Raw genomic sequence first — 17,064 nt, forward strand, 5'->3', positions numbered from 1 at the left:
TGCTGAGCTGAGCCAAGTCTGACAATAGAGCTCTGAAACCACTGCTTCTGAAACGCACACACACCTGTCGAGGGAAGAGCACAATCAGGTTGCTGTAATCATGTGACACCTTCACACTTTTGCCAGTTTTTGCCTGAAAAGTGCTGATTATGCTTCCTGAGCGGATTTGACATATTTAGGTCTCGCTGCTGCTGCTCTCTTTGAGTCGGTGACGAGGCTGCAGACATTTCTTGTGCCTTTAACTTCACATTTGTCTGTTTAAATTCTCTCTTCCAAACAGGTCGCTTGTTTCAGCAACTTTTTTTTTTTTTTTAATCTCTTAAAAAAGACTCAGAAGCAGATTTTACTTGTATACATCCACCAGGAGGCTGTTCTCTTTTTTTTGGGGGGGGGGTTTAAATAACTGCACTTTTTTTTTTTTGTAAAGTTTTTCCCCAGGGCATGTGACTGGGACGTGTCCAAGTGTTCAGCGAGTATTTTTGACTTCCTACGTTAATGATCTTCATCCTAACCTTGATTTATTGTTCCATTGAGTGAATGTAGTCCAACCAGTCCCTTTTTTCTTTTTTATTTTGAAAGCACTGTAATTCCCTGTAGAGCTGAAGTGTAATGTGTGTAGGGGTTTCATTCTGTAACTACTGTCATAGTAAACCAGACTAATATGTACATAATGTATAAGTGGTAATAGTGATGCATTTATTGTAAATATACAAGTTTGTGTCCTTTTTTTTTTCTTCCCCTTGATGCAGTGCTGAAACACTTTTGTGCAGGATCTCACGTCAGCTGAATCGTGCAATAAAAAGTGGTTGAACATGTATCCACCGTCTGCTTTTTTGTTTCTGTGTGACTGAGAGAAATAAATGTACGTCTGTTTTCACCGAGACACCAGTGTGAGATGGCACGCCTCCACATAATTCAGTCAGGAGCCAGAATACTTTCTTTATACAGCATAAAGTCAGTTGTGGTTTTGTTTTTAATAAAGACGTTCAAATCATAAATCATCTTTGGAATTTTCTAGTTGTGATGGAATTTATTTTTTTTTTTTTAAGCTGCCAACGAGATGAGTCAAATTTCCACAGTGTCCGGTGTTAACGAGGAGGTTCAAAGGAATTTTGAGATTATCATCATGGGCTCATCCAGTCAGAATGTGAATGAACAGTCATCTGTTGCTGTAAAGGACACACGTGGGCTGCTAACTCTCAGCTGTCGCCCCATGTGGGAGTGAAAAGAGTAAGTGCAGTCCTTATGTGACAGGTGAATGCGATTAAGGGCAAACGTGAATCGGGTGAGGGATAGTGAGGAGAAAAGAATCTTGGGACGGCAACAACATCCAGGTATTACAATGCTACATCCCAGTGCTGCAAGATGATTTGCATTAACAAGCCTCTGATGACTCTACACGGACCATGTTGACCTTCATTCACAGAACCACACTGAACTCCACTGTAGTCTGTGGACCAAGAGATGAGAAGTAATCTGATTACTGGCTTAGTTTTCTCCCTCCACCAAAATGAAGATGAGATGCCTTTGTTGCCTCTCTTTGAAATCAGCTGTTTGTCACTTTGAAACTTATGAAGCACCTTTAGCAGCAATAACTTGACATAATGTTTTTCAGTGACTTTGTCAGTTTCTCACATCATTGTGGGGGAATTTTTGGCCCACTCTTGCTTCAGTTCACTGAGGTTATGCACAGCTCTAAGATCCTAATCGTCACATCTCCCTCAACAGCCATCATGACGTGTTTGTGCTGATGTGGATGTGATTGGTTTTCACCAGACGTGGTGCTGACTCATTACCGAACATCTCTTTGGTCACCTGTTCAGGGAACGTTGTTCCAGAAGTCTCGTGGTGTGTTAGATGCAGCTTTGCAAACATAAAGCTCAGCAGCCCTCAGTCTTTAACGGTATTGTCATAAACGTTAACATTTAACATGCTGAGACCTGTAGAGTCTGAGCTGTACCACACAGAGTTCTGTGTGACCCTACAAGGACATCCTCCTAAAACCAGCTCTGACCAGTCACACTGGAGGACGTTTGAAGGCAACCTAACATTTGCCAGTGTCTACAGACACTTCCACACCTGTAACCTGCATTCAGGGCACCCATAAGTGGACCTGGCACTCCTGATGTTCTCAGTCAAGCTGCAAAGTGAGTAGAAGTCCCTCTGCAGGGCAACAGGCCCTCATGGAGTCAGACATGCACGCAGGTCCTCTTCACACATGAACCAACTACTCACACCAGAAAAAAAGTTAATGTATTTTATTTTATAAGGAGATCTTCAAGATGAGAGCATTTTAACATATACCTTGAATGACTGATCAGTTACTGTATCTCTACAACTCATCAATGAGACACAGAAACCATTTTTCAGTCCAGCAGAGTTTTTATTCCTCTTTAAGACAACAACAAAAAAATAATATTTTGCATAACAGTAGTACAGCAGCGGCCAAGGGTACAAAACGCTTTCTTTTTTTGTTTGTTTTAATTATTCAGTGTAAAAATAACTCTACTCACACCTGTGCCGTCCTCTCGTAGTGCAAACGCTTCAAATAAAAGTTAGGCACGTGATGGATACGATCGCAGTTCAAATTACACTTAAGTGCTGATGACGAGTAAAACATCATTCTGAATTCCTGTTTCAGTTTGCCAACCCACCCCCACCCCCGCCCGGCGTCATTGCGTAGGACAACCACAGACTGAAGAAGTACTCCGTTTAAACAGCATTAAAAGGGCAGTTTGACCTCCTCTTCGAAGCGGTCGAGGTCCGATGAAGCCTGATTAATTAAAAAGAAGACCTACGCAGTCCTGATCACTGACAGTATGACTGAGGATTACCTGCTTCTGATTCTTCCACTAAGTGCAACTGACTCATGGCCGAGTTTAATACTAGAGACGAAAAGAAAAGACATAGCAAGCTTATGGTCCCAAGCAACAATCCCAACTTTGATGCTATTGCTTGTTTATATCTGAGCGAGCGATTAAGTGGCAACTTGACATCTTTCTATTCTGAGGAAAGGAAAAAAAAAAAGAACTAGCACAAAATAAAATAAAATATTTCCCAGTTTTACATATGTTACAAATAAAAAATAAATATCAGCTCTGTTTTTACTCTAGCCTTTTTTGTTTTGTTTAGGATTTAGAGAAAAATAAAGGTACAAAGAGCGGCTGTCGTTCTTCTCCGAACAACACAGTGCAGCTTAATTTCTAAGAGTTCTGTCATCAGGACGCCAGGACGCCCCGGCGAATGATGTCAGAGACGTAGCGGCGGCTGAGTGACGAGTCGCCTCTCAGCTGGTGTGAGTGGCATCGTTTCAGGCAGGGCTCCAGCTCGCCGTCGCCCGCCTTGGAGTCAGATGTGTAGTCCTCGTTTTCCGTCCCCGTGCGCAGTCGGGTCCTGGGGTATGACGGCTTGGGCGTGTTGGTCAGTGGCCTGAGCAGGGGCTTGTGTAGCTCCGCCTGCTTTTGCTCCGTTATACTTGCGGGTTTCTCGCTCCTCTTTGGGATCCTGAACTTCCCCCAGCTTCTCAGCTGTGCAGCCTCGGGCCCGTTAGATGCGTGGGAGCTGTCGGCCGAGGCTCTCCTCAGCCAGCCGTTGGTCTTGGCGCTGGGAGCGGTGTCTGACACCGTGCTGGCTTTGTTAAATTTAGTGTTGCTCGTCACATCCGGAGAGACCGGGCTTCTTTTGATCCCTTCATCTATGAAGTAGTTGTCTGAGTCAGAGTTTCTGATGTCTACCAGTCTGATGGACACAGTTTTCTCCAGATGCTTTGACCCAAACCTGTTCTTCCCCTGGCTGGTGAAGCTTTCTGTGGAATCATTCCCCTTTTTCCTCCTCCTCTCCTCCTGCTCATGCTCAACATCCCGTTTTCGTCGCGCTTCCAGTTCGGGCTCCGCAGCCTCCCTTCTCGGGCCTTTCCGGCTCTCATGCTTGGGCAGTTTGACGACGGCTGGTTCCTGAATGACCTCTGGCTTTGGGAGTTTTTTAAACGGTGTCTCCTGACTGATGTGTTGGATTCTGGCCTCCATGGCTGCGGGCTCTTTGATCTGGGAGCTTTTGCTATCCCTCGTCTCCGATGCCTTGCTCAGATTGTCTTTCTTTTGAGTGTGTGGTGAGTTGGGCAGGCTTTTTCTCTCGCTGCTTTTCCTTTTTTCCTTTCGTTTGGTCTTCAGTCCAGAGGGGCTCCAGGAGGAGCTAGACTGGGAGCCCTGAGACGATAACCAGCCCAGAGAGAACAGCTTTTCCAGATCCTTTGCTGAAGGATCGCCTGAAACACACAAAAAACATACAGGTTTATTAAAACATGAGCGGTAACTATCTGTAATTATCAACCAGCCAAATTAGTTGCTTTTTCTAATATTTCTATCCTGATGTAAAGGCCAACAGCAGAACGCAGAGCTTTGCTGCGAGCACCAGTTCAATTTTTTTAGTATGTAGCAAACATTTGTAGTCTTTTGATACAGGAAGTAGCTTTAACATTGTGCTGACTTATTACTGAGCACGAATCAGACCTGGAAATAGGATGAGGAACATGACCTGTGTGCAAGTCACATCTTAATTTCTGCCCTTCTCTCGCTAAAGTTTCCACGTGCGATCAGTGACGCCATCAAGGAAATCCAGAAAGATCTACTTGACGTAGCCTGTAACACGTCGCCTACTGATGGCCTTTCAATCAGCTCAGCAAATAGTTGCTGGGTGCAAATATACAGAAATGACCAAACCCCACATCTGAAGTCATGTGTGCAGAAACACACTTTTATCATTCAATACAAAATATCTCAACACGTTACTAACTGCAGGTGGGTGCAGCTTAGGTCTGCAGCTTTCTCACCTGCAGACCCGAGAAAGCTGATGGGACACACCGTCTACTAGCTAGGTTTACTAACATGAATGCAAAGTTTATGTGGAAGCTACCACATGCAAACCTATTACACTTTGTTCATCTCATGGACTCACCGCTGAGCAGCTCGTGGTCAAGCAGTCGGACCTGGTGCTGGAAGATCTGCTCCTGGACTTTCCACAACGACCGCTTCATCTTCTCTCTCCGAGTCACCATGTAGGTCAGGTTACGAACCTGTGGAGCATTAGCAGCTTCTTTAGTCACGCTTTTATCAGATTGCATCCTACAACTCTGCAACTACGGCTCGTGCTGTCTTTTCACTTCTGCTGACTTAATTGTCGTGAGCGAGTGCCTCATTTCTGCATTTCTACAAACAAACCTGATATCCCAACTTCAGAAACCTGGATAAGATTTCACAATTACAAAAGAAGTGGAAAACAAAAACAGGAAACTTGACCAAGTTCAGTCAAGTTATGTGATAGTTAGGGCTGCACGATTAATCGTTAGAAAATCGCGATCTCGATTCATACTTATGTACGATCTCATTTCCAAATGACAACGATTTAAAAAAAAAAAAAGAAAAAAAAAAGATGACGATTGTACCGCATTTTGATCCAGGACATAATCTGCATGAAAACAAGCGCTCGCGCTTCCCGCTCAACAAATGACAAGGGCGGAGCCTTATACCACGTGATACAGAAGCCATCTGGCAGGGAAAAAACAACGGAGAGCACGTGAAACTGCCCGAGGGGAGAAAACACAATGAGCGCAGAGGAAACGTTTCCTGATGGCGGTGAGAATGACAACCCCACTGTAAAATTACTTCCAAGAAAAGGTTCTCGTTCCTCCGTGTGGAAGTTTTTTGGCTTCAAAGAAGACAATGAGAGTCAAAAAAAAAAATCATTTGCAAACTGTGTTTTGCCATAGTAGCAGCACCGCAAGGTAACACTACAAATCTGTATAACCACCTCAAACGTCACCATAAAGTGCAATATGACGAAGCTGTAAAGGGCAAGAAAGTGACAGGAGAAAATCCGTCCCTGTCAACCACCCAAACATCAATAACGGGAACCTTATACAGCGCTTCCCCATACCCGTCGACCTCCCGCAGGCACAAAGAAATTACGGAGGCTATTGATTATCACCTGACCAAAGATATGGCTCCATCAACACTGTGCAAAACGAGGGATTTAGGGAAATGATCAACATCCTAGACAAACGCTACACAGTGCCGTCCCGCAACTATTTTAAAAATGTTGCACTACCTGCTCTATACACGCAGTGTCGAGCAACGGTGGAGACGGAATTACAAGCAGTACAACATTTTGCGGCAACCACAAAACGTGAGACATTTGTTGTTTTTATGTTCAGTCTCAACTGTTACGAAGTTGATGTGCAGTTAATAAGTGCAATAAATATTTATACTGGAAAAGAAAATCGTGAGAGAATCGTGATCTCAATTCTAAGCAAAAAAAAAATCGTGATTCTCATTTTATGCAAAATCGTGCAGCCCTAGTGACAGTAACACAAAATATATTTTTAATCTGTTTTAGAATGATGGGATTAACCAGTTAAATATACTTTATCATTTTAGACGGAGACGTCAACCTGGTCATTTGTGTGAACAGGTTTCCCGACAGAGTGACTCATCCACAGCACTCTGTAACAGAGACGCTGGTATTTGTAACGTAACCTAAGATGTGTTGAACCAGATGTTTTGTGTTCGTGATAATGTAATCTGGGATCAACCTCACAGCACACAGCTAACTAACCAGACAGACTGTCAACATAAACACTGGAGCCATAACCAGCTTTCCTTTCCCTGACACAACGGAGTACCCCTGCAGAAAAGTACTAATGTCTCACCTGGTCCACAGAGAGCATAAACGTCTTGAATGTCTCACTTAAACTTGTCTTTGTTTCAAGGTCAAACAGCAACCAGCTTGTGTGTGTCTACCAGGACAGTTTTTAGGCTCAGCACTACTGGCTGGGCTAATGTAACACTAGCCACTCCAAAAGTCTCAACAGCAGAGGGCAAGAGGGTGAGAAGGATTTAGCCTGCTGTGTTTAGAAAATATAAGAGGACAGATATCAGCAGAGCAACTGAAGATAAACTATTTTAAGTCATGACACTTGAACTGTTTGTTTTTACTCTTTAGTGTGACTTACTCTGTCAGGCTGGATTTGAAATACAGCAGGATAATTACATCCATCAGCTTAGTGATTGTATTTGGTTTTCTAAAAATTAATGCTTCAATGTTTGGAGACCTGCAGCAGGTCGATTTAGGGCTGGAATATTTCACCACCAAACGTGGCAAAGATGGCAGCTCTCACAACCAAACTCAGCACCGAGAGCACATTCTTTCATTTAAAGCCTCATACAGCAATACTGTGGATCACAGTCAGTAGGCAAACCTGCTGATTAGATATTGAAGAAGTATTATAAACCGCCAGTGATCGTGTAGTTTCATGCAGCGCATGGTAAAGATTGTTGTTCCATGTTTTTTACCACAGAGCTGGCTCACAGTGCCAAAGGTCCATTCTATATAACATCAATCATCTTTTGAGTTTTGTCCAGCTTTTTGGTTATGTTAGAATAAATGTACCTATACAAGCAGTTATGTCTGCTGTACTACTGAAAGGCCCTCTGTGGACTTTATCAAGCCTGTTTGTTTTGGTTTTTAAATGAATAAATGACCAGCAGCCCTCCTCTCCTCTATAAGCAGCAGACTTTTATGTTGCACTGAGAATTTATTGAACTGCCTTTAAGCGTTTCTCTCGTCATCCCCTGCTCTTCATAACATTTCTCTTCTTGCCTCCGCAGTTGTCTTAGCGCCTGTCAGTCCTGCTGCAGGTGGAGTCAAAACCTACCCGCTCCAGATCTTGTCGGAGGTGTGTGAAGAGCTGCAGGCGGCGCAGCAGCACCTCCTGCTCGCGCCGTGCCAGGCTCTCCTCTTCGTCTTTTTTGGGCGTGAGAAGCGGCTGGTTGAAGTTGGCTTTGCGTTTCAGTTTCCAGTACTGATAGAGAAAGTCCACCACCTCAGGCACCAGCTTCAAGTTACTAGTTACCTCCTCCACGTCTACAAACTGGTAGAACTCTTCCTCCATCTCTTGCAGCTTCAGTTTGCGGAGGTTGACTCTCTTCTCTTCCTTGCTGAGTGCCTCTGGGTTGGTCAGTGCTCTATCGATGAGCTGAGGGGCCACACAGGAAGATGAAGAGGGGGAGGCAGCATCTTCCTCCTCTAACACCTTCACTCTCCTCCTGCCCTTCTTGTCTCTGGCACTCTCCTTCTCCTCGTCACCCGAGTCGCGGTCCCTGGACTCGTCACCCTCAAGCCCAGAATGTTTGGGGCAGTAAGACTTGAACTTGACCTCATCGTCATCTGTGAGGATAGTGTTCATTTCAAGGTTGGCGTGGAGGCCGCATGTCACGTGGAAGGCAGTCCGGCAATTTTTTGCTGAACACTAAAGAAACAAACAGAAAAATGTTTACTAGAATTAGTTTTTTTGTCCCCCATTCCTACAGGAAATATAATATATAATTAAATAAAAACAAACAAAAAAAACGTATTACTTAAAAATGCCAAAACTGAAATGCTCAAATTCACCAAAGCACAGCCTGAGACACAAACCAAAAAGAATCTCTAGCATCAGAAACATTAAATTTCTTCTCTAGTTCTTCTTTAAACCTGCAATTCTGTATTTTGCCATTTGGGGGCAGCAAAAACAACATACAGGTATTTAATTGATCAAAATAAACCAATCAAATACCAAAGTAACACTCCAGCCCTCTACTTGCTGTGACTCAGGCTCTCATACAAACCCACTTCAAAGAAACAGAACTAACTTCAGCTTAATAAGAAGTGAAAACAGTCAAACATATCAAAATGTCATGAATGACATCACTAAGGTTTCTGAAAATTGTATCAGAAAGAATTTTGATGATTGTGCTATCTCACAGTGTGATGTACTTTCAGCTGCCCTCGTATTTCCTAAGGGGGTTGCCACAGCGGGTGGATCCGCATATTTGATTTGGCACAGTTTTTAGGGCGGATGCCCATCCACACAACGCTGATATCTCACACTACCAACACATATATCACGCACCAACATTCAGCCTAAATATACACAGAGATCATTTCTTTCTCCATATCACTCAGTCCAGATCTGCTGTGTGTCAAATTGTCTTCCTGTCTTACTTTTATGTTGTTACTGTTGTGAATTTAACATGTTTAACACAAAATCTAAAACCGCACACTAAAACATTTCACTGCTGGGTGATCTGCTGTCCCTTTACTCCTCCACCCTGCTGAGGTGTGAAGTCACTGCCTTGATTTCCAGTACATGTAAACTGAAGAACACTGACGCATCCTTTCACCCGGTGTGGATCAATAATGCCCACACTGTGGAAATCTCCTTCCGTAGTCTGAGTTACTGACACGTGCTGGATGAGCTTTTCACATTAAAAGAACCGTGTAACGTTAATAACCTGAATGCATGCGCCAGTCTTCTCTTTGCAGAGGCAGCAGATCAGAGCCCATCTGTTGCTGGGAATATGGGACACATTGGTGATCGGCTCCATCTTCTCTGGATTCCCAATGCTCACCTGCACAGAGGATTTAACACACAAAGAGGACACGAGTTGCTCAAACGTCAGCGCACATGGTGTTGACAAATGCAAGTACATGTGGTGGTCTTAGACACAGTGTCACTGCCATGTGTGTCAAAATGGTTACCAACATTTTAAACAAGTGGGATCAAAACCAGCAGCCAATCAGAAGAAGAGTGGCGGCTACTAGAGTCCCACAATGACAATTTGATTAAAAAACAGAAATTGTGACTGATCTTCACCTCTGGAATCCACAAGGCACAGCTGACGTGGACCCACTTAGTTCCACTTCGGGTGGGCTTCATGGCTCCGCCCTTTTTGGGACACAACTGGCACTTTGGCAGGATGCCGAGGGCACAGATCCGACACAACCAGCTGCCCTTAGGGACTTTCTGGATGCCGTAACACGCCTGAAAAGAAACCCAAACAGCGGCTCAGTTTCCAGAAAGCAAGCAGAAATGACGACGCAGACAGGAAGTAGGTGTGTCACATGAAAAGCAAACCTAAAATGTAAGACAAGTCGCTTTTTTTTGCCTCAGTGAGACGAATCTCTAAAGTCTTGCAACTTTCTTTTTTCTTTGAACAAGTTAACAAAATCCATTTTTCCCCTACAGGAAACATTAAAACTAGAAGAATTTTATTTTGAGTCCTTTCATGTACAAAAAGCTAAATAACTGTGTTGACGCATTACACAGCCAGTTTATTCAATGGGAGTGACTTCATATATTTTTACTAGACAGGGAAAAGTTTAAAACTGACAAAAGATTTGACTTCATATCACACGTTAACAAATTTAGAACAATATTCTGTGGCTGATGACAGATTTGTCCTCTGCTGTGTTTTTTTCTCATTTTAAAGGGAGATGATGGCTGACCTGGTGAACGCAGATGTTGCACTTGTCACAGAACACCATCTCGTTGTTGTCCTCCCCGTCAGGTGACTGGCAAACATCGCACACCACATCCTCATCATACTCGATGCCTAACCCCTCCTCGGTCTCCATGGCGTGCGTCATGTTTTCGTGGCAGCAGCGCTCAAACTCTTCCATCACACGCTCCATGGTGATTTCATCCAGTGGCGGAATAGCTGGGGAAAAAATATACATGAATAAAGATGTCCTGATCTATTATAAAGTTACCTTATTTGTTGATGCTCTCTTACACTTTTGGTTAGACAATATGATCAGACTGCAGCGATAACAAATAAATCTGCCTCCTGCTGGAGAGTCTGGGTTTTATCATCTTCAGTTTCACTACAATTTAAGCATCAATATTTCTCTGTGGGCAGAGTAAATGCCCTTTTTGTTTGGCTTTTAATTTGTAATTACACCTACATTTTCCATCCATCTAAAAGCAGACAGAAGACACAAAGTGCTCAATAACACATACAACACTGAGAGTTATCAAAAAGAAACTGGAAACAGCAGCGCAGTAACACAAGAAACCTAAAATAAAGCCGGACTCTTTACTCAAAATACAAACTGGACCCAAAAACCAAGTCTGAGTATAAACACAGCTTGCAGCTGAAGGAGCACACGAGAAGTTATGAGGATGCGTCTCTCAGCTCACGCTCCTTCTGAAGAAAATAGCTTTGTGACTGCAAACCTGTACTGCACGTCTGTTTATACAACAAGGATTTATAATAAATACATACATAATAATAGTAATCTTTCAATGAACTTCACTGAATACTGATGGCAAACAAGCAGGCTGACAGAGTGTAAAGCTTGATGTCAACATCTCCGACCTTGCAGCTGTGGACACAGCTTTAAAACGCTTTCATCTGCTCCGTTTCATTTCATTTGATACATTTGATACAAGAAAAAACAAAAACAAAACTATATTCAGCTCCTGAGCCTAAAAATAACTTACAGATTTAACCATCAAACAAGCAGCTACAGAACAAATATGTACTCAGTGACTCACCCATCTCTGTAAACTCTTCATTTATGACCTGCAGCCAGGCCGCGTCTTCCTCGTTCAGGTCGTAGCGACACATCCCCTCCGCCAGCGTGCGGATGTCCACGTAGCCGAGCGCTTCTGTGCCTGATGTCCGGATCAACTTCTTTGGTCTACCAAACATCGTCTCCTTTCCTTTCTCGGACAGCACCCTGCACAACCGAGAACTTCACATTCACTATCGTGCACATGCAGTACAATGTGGTAACATGTTTAATCGAACTATACATCATTAACCAACAACTGGTGGTCTAACATGTACGGCAGGCTTTACAGTAACTCCTAGCCTACCCAAAAACACCTCTGGACCTTTTAAGGCATTCAAGGACTTTTCTTTTCAATGACACTTTCAAAAAGGATGCGATTTCCTGAAATGCACTTAAACAGCCCTCAAATTTATAAAACATGTAATATTTACAATTCTGATACTGATGAACAGTAGACAGGATGGTAAAAGTCAGATTATCTTTCATGGTCATACAAATGAATGGAAACACTGTTATTAAATTAGTAACACTGTAACATTTCTCTGCTGTAATTTTATTAGAAGGGTATTTCCTGCACGGCGGGATTTCTGGTGTCCCCTCAAAGAGGCTTTAACCAGAAACTCACCAGCATTCTAAAAATGTTTTGTTAATAAGGGTTTCGTTTACTCATATTTTCTTGAAATGCATCAATGTCTGTTAGGCAGGATGATACAGACTCACTGCCTCTATCATACACGGACTGTGTTTGCTCACTGACATCCCCTAAAGGCAAATTCTGAACCACAAAAACCCTTCAGCACTCAGTGGTCGACAGATAAAACAATACAGGTTTCCAAGATATTTTAGCACCATCAGCTTGATATTTTGATCTACCTCTACACAGGCTGTGCTAAATCACTTGGAGCCTCAGCTCGACTCGACTCGGTTTCAGACGTTTTCCGTTACAGCCGAGTACCACCTAATGCTGGGTTGTTATAGCAACGTGGTCTCGTGACTTCATTGTACGTCGCACAAACACCACAGCAATGGAGAACGTCAAGGCGATGGCATACCTGCTGCTCGGTGTATAGCTTTTTGTCACTCTGGGACCACTGTGGGTTTTTTGTGTAGCCATTTCATTTGTTGCTCGGTTTCAAAAATGGCAGTTTTGATTTTCGTAAAGGCGTGCTCTCATGACTCATTGAGTTACGCCACTGACTAGCCAGTTGACACGTTTTTGCACTGCTCAGAAGCCCAGTCGAGTAGGTATTTAAAACATTTTTTTTTAAGTACCCGGTTTCAGGTTCTACCACCTAATCGAAAACCATAAAAACCGAGGCAAGTCGAGCCAACCCAAGTGGGAACAAGTGGGAAAGGCCTAGAAGTGTCAAAGTCTCCGTCAGCTACGCTGCCTCTTATTCACTGAAGTGAACTATGAGTGAGATTGAATGTGTTACTTTTATTTCCTACCTCACAACAGGCTGTGGGATGGAGTGGGGGCTGACGGGGACCTGGACACCCTTCTCCCACTCCTGCCTCCATGGGTCAGCTAGGACGTAGTAGTCCTCGGTGTTCAGCTGATATGAGTCGTGCACTTTCATGGCCGTGATCAGGTCTGTCCTGAAAACCTGCAGCACATAACATGAACATTGCTAAGTGTATAATGAGATTTCAGAGAAAACTGCTGCAAAACAAAGCTCGTCTCTGCAACAGCGTCAAGAACTTCAATCAGCTTAAAGAAGAAAGCTGAAGGTTCGCTAAATTACATTTTTGCAAAGCAACTGATAAATAAATATAGAATGTATGAAAACGTATATCACTGTTTGAACAGGTTAAAAAAAAAAAAAGAAAGGGAAAAATAATCGACCACATTGACCCTCACAGCTAAAGACAGCAAATTAGGATCCTGCATTGGCTCAAGTCATTGTTTTGCTTTAATTTGATTGGCTCTCTAGTGAAAGGGAGGACACAGTGGACTGCAGGGACCAAGTCCACAGACTGTACAGTAGATAACAGCAAGCGTGCTTTCATCTCAAGGACACACTATCGAGTGTGGGTCCAAGATAGCACGTCTTTTCTTACATGTATAAACAACCACATAAACATTTATTTTACAGATGTGCTTCCAGCTGGTCCCTTCATTTTCACATTCATTTGTCAGCCACATATACACATCTTTAGTTAAAATATAAAGTCTCAGAGTACAAGACTGACAAAAAAGAAGGGCCATTAATTATAATCTACACATTTCAAGTTTTACAGCAACCTTTTAAAAACCACAATAAATAGTTTGAGACCAAATGCGTACCTCAGAGGGTTTCTGCCCAGTCCATCTCCTGTGCTGCGATGAATGCTGGGACCAGCAGGTGGAATTACCTGAAACAGAAACGCCACAAACTGTTGTACAGACCCACATTTCTTCTTTGAGCATCAGCCCAAGTCTGGTGATTTTCTAATAAACAACTTCATACCATTAAATATGTCTGGATTTCCCCAGCGAGGGGAAACTTGAGAGAAACGCAAGTGTGGCTCATTTGGATAGTCAAACTGGGGCAACTGACATTTTCTGTTTTCAATTTCATTTTATCAGCTAGAGTCGCCAATTTGACTTTGGGCCAGGTATAAAATTGATGACAAAAAGAAGAATCAAAATGTTTTTTTTTTTGGTTCTGATTTTTTAATCAAGTGCAAGAACCACAATAAAAAGTGCTTGATCAGTGTGGTGTGCTTTATGGCATTAAATATTAAACTTGTCTGTCTCATAAAACCCTAAAACAGACCAGGCTAAAAGCAATTTCCAGTAAGCGCTTGGGGCTTGTTTTTATAAGAGATGGCAAAATGATACGAATGCTCAGTCATAATGAAGCATGTACTTTGCTTTCTGTAATTTACAGCTCCGGGCAGCATTTTAAACAATGTGGTAAAAGTCCGACCTCTGAGGGAAACCAACAACTGCAAGCTGTTCCCAGATTTGAGACCATCTGCCTGACCTGCCAGGATGTCTTTAAAGGTCCAAACATGCCTCCTGTCCCTACTCTGTCTCCTGTTTCTCGGACTACAGGACTTCTTTTGCTTTTCCTTTATGTTTGTCCATCTACTGCACTTGTTTCTCTTTCTTTTCTTCTTTCCTGAACATGGAAGTACAGACTTACTCACACTGACACCAACAACATTAGAGATACATTTTCAAGTCTAACTGCAAAGCAAAAGTGTCATGGTTATCAAGGAAGCTGTCAAAAGACTTTACTTTTACTTCTAAAAATAGCCAAACCTCATGAAGTCATTCGCTTTGTCTGAACTTATCTCGGTGCTTGGCACTTGTGCTGGCAGGGTTGTGCCAGCCCTTGTTCCCATCTATATGTGGACTTGGTATGAATGAGTCAGCAGAGACAATATTTTTGCTTACTTCCATTGTCCGAGTCATCGCTGCTGCTGGGGTGTCTGCTTCTCTTCATTGTCACCTGTCTGCGGAGCTCCGGCATAAGGGCACTTCACAAACAAGAAATGAGGTGGAGATACAGAATGGGAGGATGAAAAGGTACACGATAAACAACTGTGGAAAAGATTTGGCAGTAAGATTAATAGGCTGCCTTAAAAACCCTCACACAAAGAAAGTCGAGTCAGTTAGTAAATGCTACTTGTAGCATTGTTACAGCATTGTGTAGCTTTGCACAATGCTGTAACCAAATGATGCTCAGTTACACCATTACCAAAAGTAAACATGTTGACCAAAAATATTCTTCTGGGTATTATCAATTAGCTGCGATTCACTGCAGCTAAACACAGTGGTATGATGTATTGATTATGCAAAATCTGGGAAAACGATCATGTTGTGGTGTAATATGTTCCCAACAGTAGGGGGGGGGGGGGGGAGAGAGAGAGAGAGAGCAAAAGTGGATCAATCAATATTTACATCACCGCCATGCTAGTGCTAAATTATCACTTCTACCATATGAGAACGAAGCACAACAACAGTCCAATAAGTTGTCACTATCTCACCGGTTTCCGTCCTGATCAGCCAACAAGGCTGTGTAAACACACACGCACCAGTCACTGCTCGAGAAGAAGTTACCGCATGCTGCACTGACAGGAAGCAACACTGTTATAAGATCAGGCTGCCCGTGCACGGAGTCTCAACTCCCAAGAGCACAGGAGGAAATTTCTCGGAATCCGCCGCCAACCCGCATAGGGAGAAAGGTGCTAACCCTAATTTAGCTGGCTAGGCTAAAAGCAGGCTAGCCAGGGTCTGTGCGACGCCCCTCCTTCCAGCAAGCAGGCTGCAGAAAGTACGAGCTAAATTACGAGAAACTAGCTCAAGCCACCAGCTGTTCAAAACAACTGCTCCCCGGTGCTATTCTGGCAGCCTTGTGTTATAAGGATGCGGATGCAAGTTCTAAACAGACCACGGAGCGTTGCATTTTTTAAGTCACATTGCAACTCTACATGGCTAATGTTAGCCTGGTTGCTAATCTCCCATTTCCGTTATGTAACATAAGGGCCCATCCCTAACCGGCGCCTCAAATTGGCATGTTTATATTTTTTTTTAAGCTAGCAACAACATTCGCTATATACAAATAAGTTAATTTAATAAACAGAACATATGGAGGCTAATTCGTATCACAAATATTTAATTTTGTTGTCTAAAGTCATTGTACACCTTATGTTTCGCTGACGTTGTTGGTTAGCACACCGGCTAACTAGTTAGCTGGAGGCTACACGTAATGTAGATTGTGTTTAGCATTATTAGCCGATGTTGCTAACATAACACAGGGTTCTACGGTGCCACTCACTAAATCCCACGGCACAGACAGCGCGCTGTCAAAGGTTAGGGGTCAATTCTTGTGCAAAACAAACTACACCAAATCAAAAAGAACACGTGAATTTAAACTCAACGTTAATACAACACTGCCTTTTCGCTACTATGCAGCTAACCAGCAGGGCACAGTGTGGTAGGTTTACCAGCGGTCCACTGGTTGAGGTTAATCTTTGGCGCCATTTTAAATGACGATGTCGCGTTTTCCTAGCGGACTGCTAGTACGTCCATAGTAGAAATATAAACTCGCTCAAATGTCTAGATAAAATAATTCTGGTACATATGCACCTGAATTAAAACAGCGTAGAGTTTAAATAAATTGCATAGTACGTACAGAGCACGTCAGGCCGATGCGAGCCGCTGTTTTGAGTTTGAAGCGAAGCGCAGTTTTTGCCTTGAGTTCCGCTTGACCCGCATTCCACATACACAAACACAGTGGCGGCTGGGGAGGAGATTACTCTGCACACACGCAGCTATGTGCATCGGCCGCTAGAGGGCAGCAAAACCGAAACTGGTAGCACTAACCCGACAGATCACTGCAGGAAAAAACAAGAAGTTTCCACAGCCTCGGTAACAACCCACGTTGCCCGGTTGCCAGTTTGAGTGTCAACAAACCATAATAATGTGTGCATAATTCTTTCCCAAGTGTGTACGACGGAGGGTTTCTACTGACAACAAAGTCTCTGCTTTCTGTCAAGGACACCACACACTACAGGGACAGACCATCAGCAACATAAAAACAAACATTTAGTGAGAAAAGGACACATTTTCTTCCCTTCGTAAAGGTTTCCTAGATAAATATAATCACTATGGACCCTTTCTTTACTGATACGCCCCTTTTTGTGTTTCTTTCTGTGCTCTTCGATATTATTTACAACATA

At 43.1% G+C, this 17,064-nt stretch overlaps 1 protein-coding gene across 8 annotated transcripts; it reads right to left on the reverse strand.

Moving 5' to 3' along the window:
* Positions 1 to 394: 394 nt before the first annotated feature.
* On the reverse strand, positions 395 to 17,006 carry jade1 (jade family PHD finger 1). Of its 8 annotated transcripts, none has more exons than XM_085143251.1 (12): positions 16,709 to 17,006; positions 14,777 to 14,859; positions 14,361 to 14,498; positions 13,679 to 13,746; positions 12,841 to 12,998; positions 11,372 to 11,556; positions 10,321 to 10,532; positions 9,689 to 9,856; positions 9,327 to 9,443; positions 7,709 to 8,302; positions 4,954 to 5,071; positions 395 to 4,264 (listed from the first exon to the last, which is right to left on the reverse strand). In XM_085143251.1, the coding sequence occupies exons 2-12, from the start codon at positions 14,850 to 14,852 to the stop codon at positions 3,219 to 3,221; spliced, it is 2,880 nt and encodes a 959-aa protein (XP_084999377.1). In that variant the 5' UTR covers positions 14,853 to 14,859; positions 16,709 to 17,006; the 3' UTR covers positions 395 to 3,218. The 8 variants fall into 8 exon arrangements, with proteins under 8 accessions (XP_084999377.1, XP_084999373.1, XP_084999376.1 ...); XM_085143247.1 differs by lacking the exon at positions 16,709 to 17,006 and adding an exon at positions 16,518 to 16,702; XM_085143250.1 differs by lacking the exon at positions 16,709 to 17,006 and adding an exon at positions 16,330 to 16,511.
* Positions 17,007 to 17,064: the final 58 nt, after the last annotated feature.

This window comes from Neolamprologus multifasciatus, chromosome 19 (genome assembly GCF_963576455.1).
Source record: "Neolamprologus multifasciatus chromosome 19, fNeoMul1.2, whole genome shotgun sequence".
NCBI lineage: Eukaryota > Metazoa > Chordata > Actinopteri > Cichliformes > Cichlidae > Neolamprologus > Neolamprologus multifasciatus.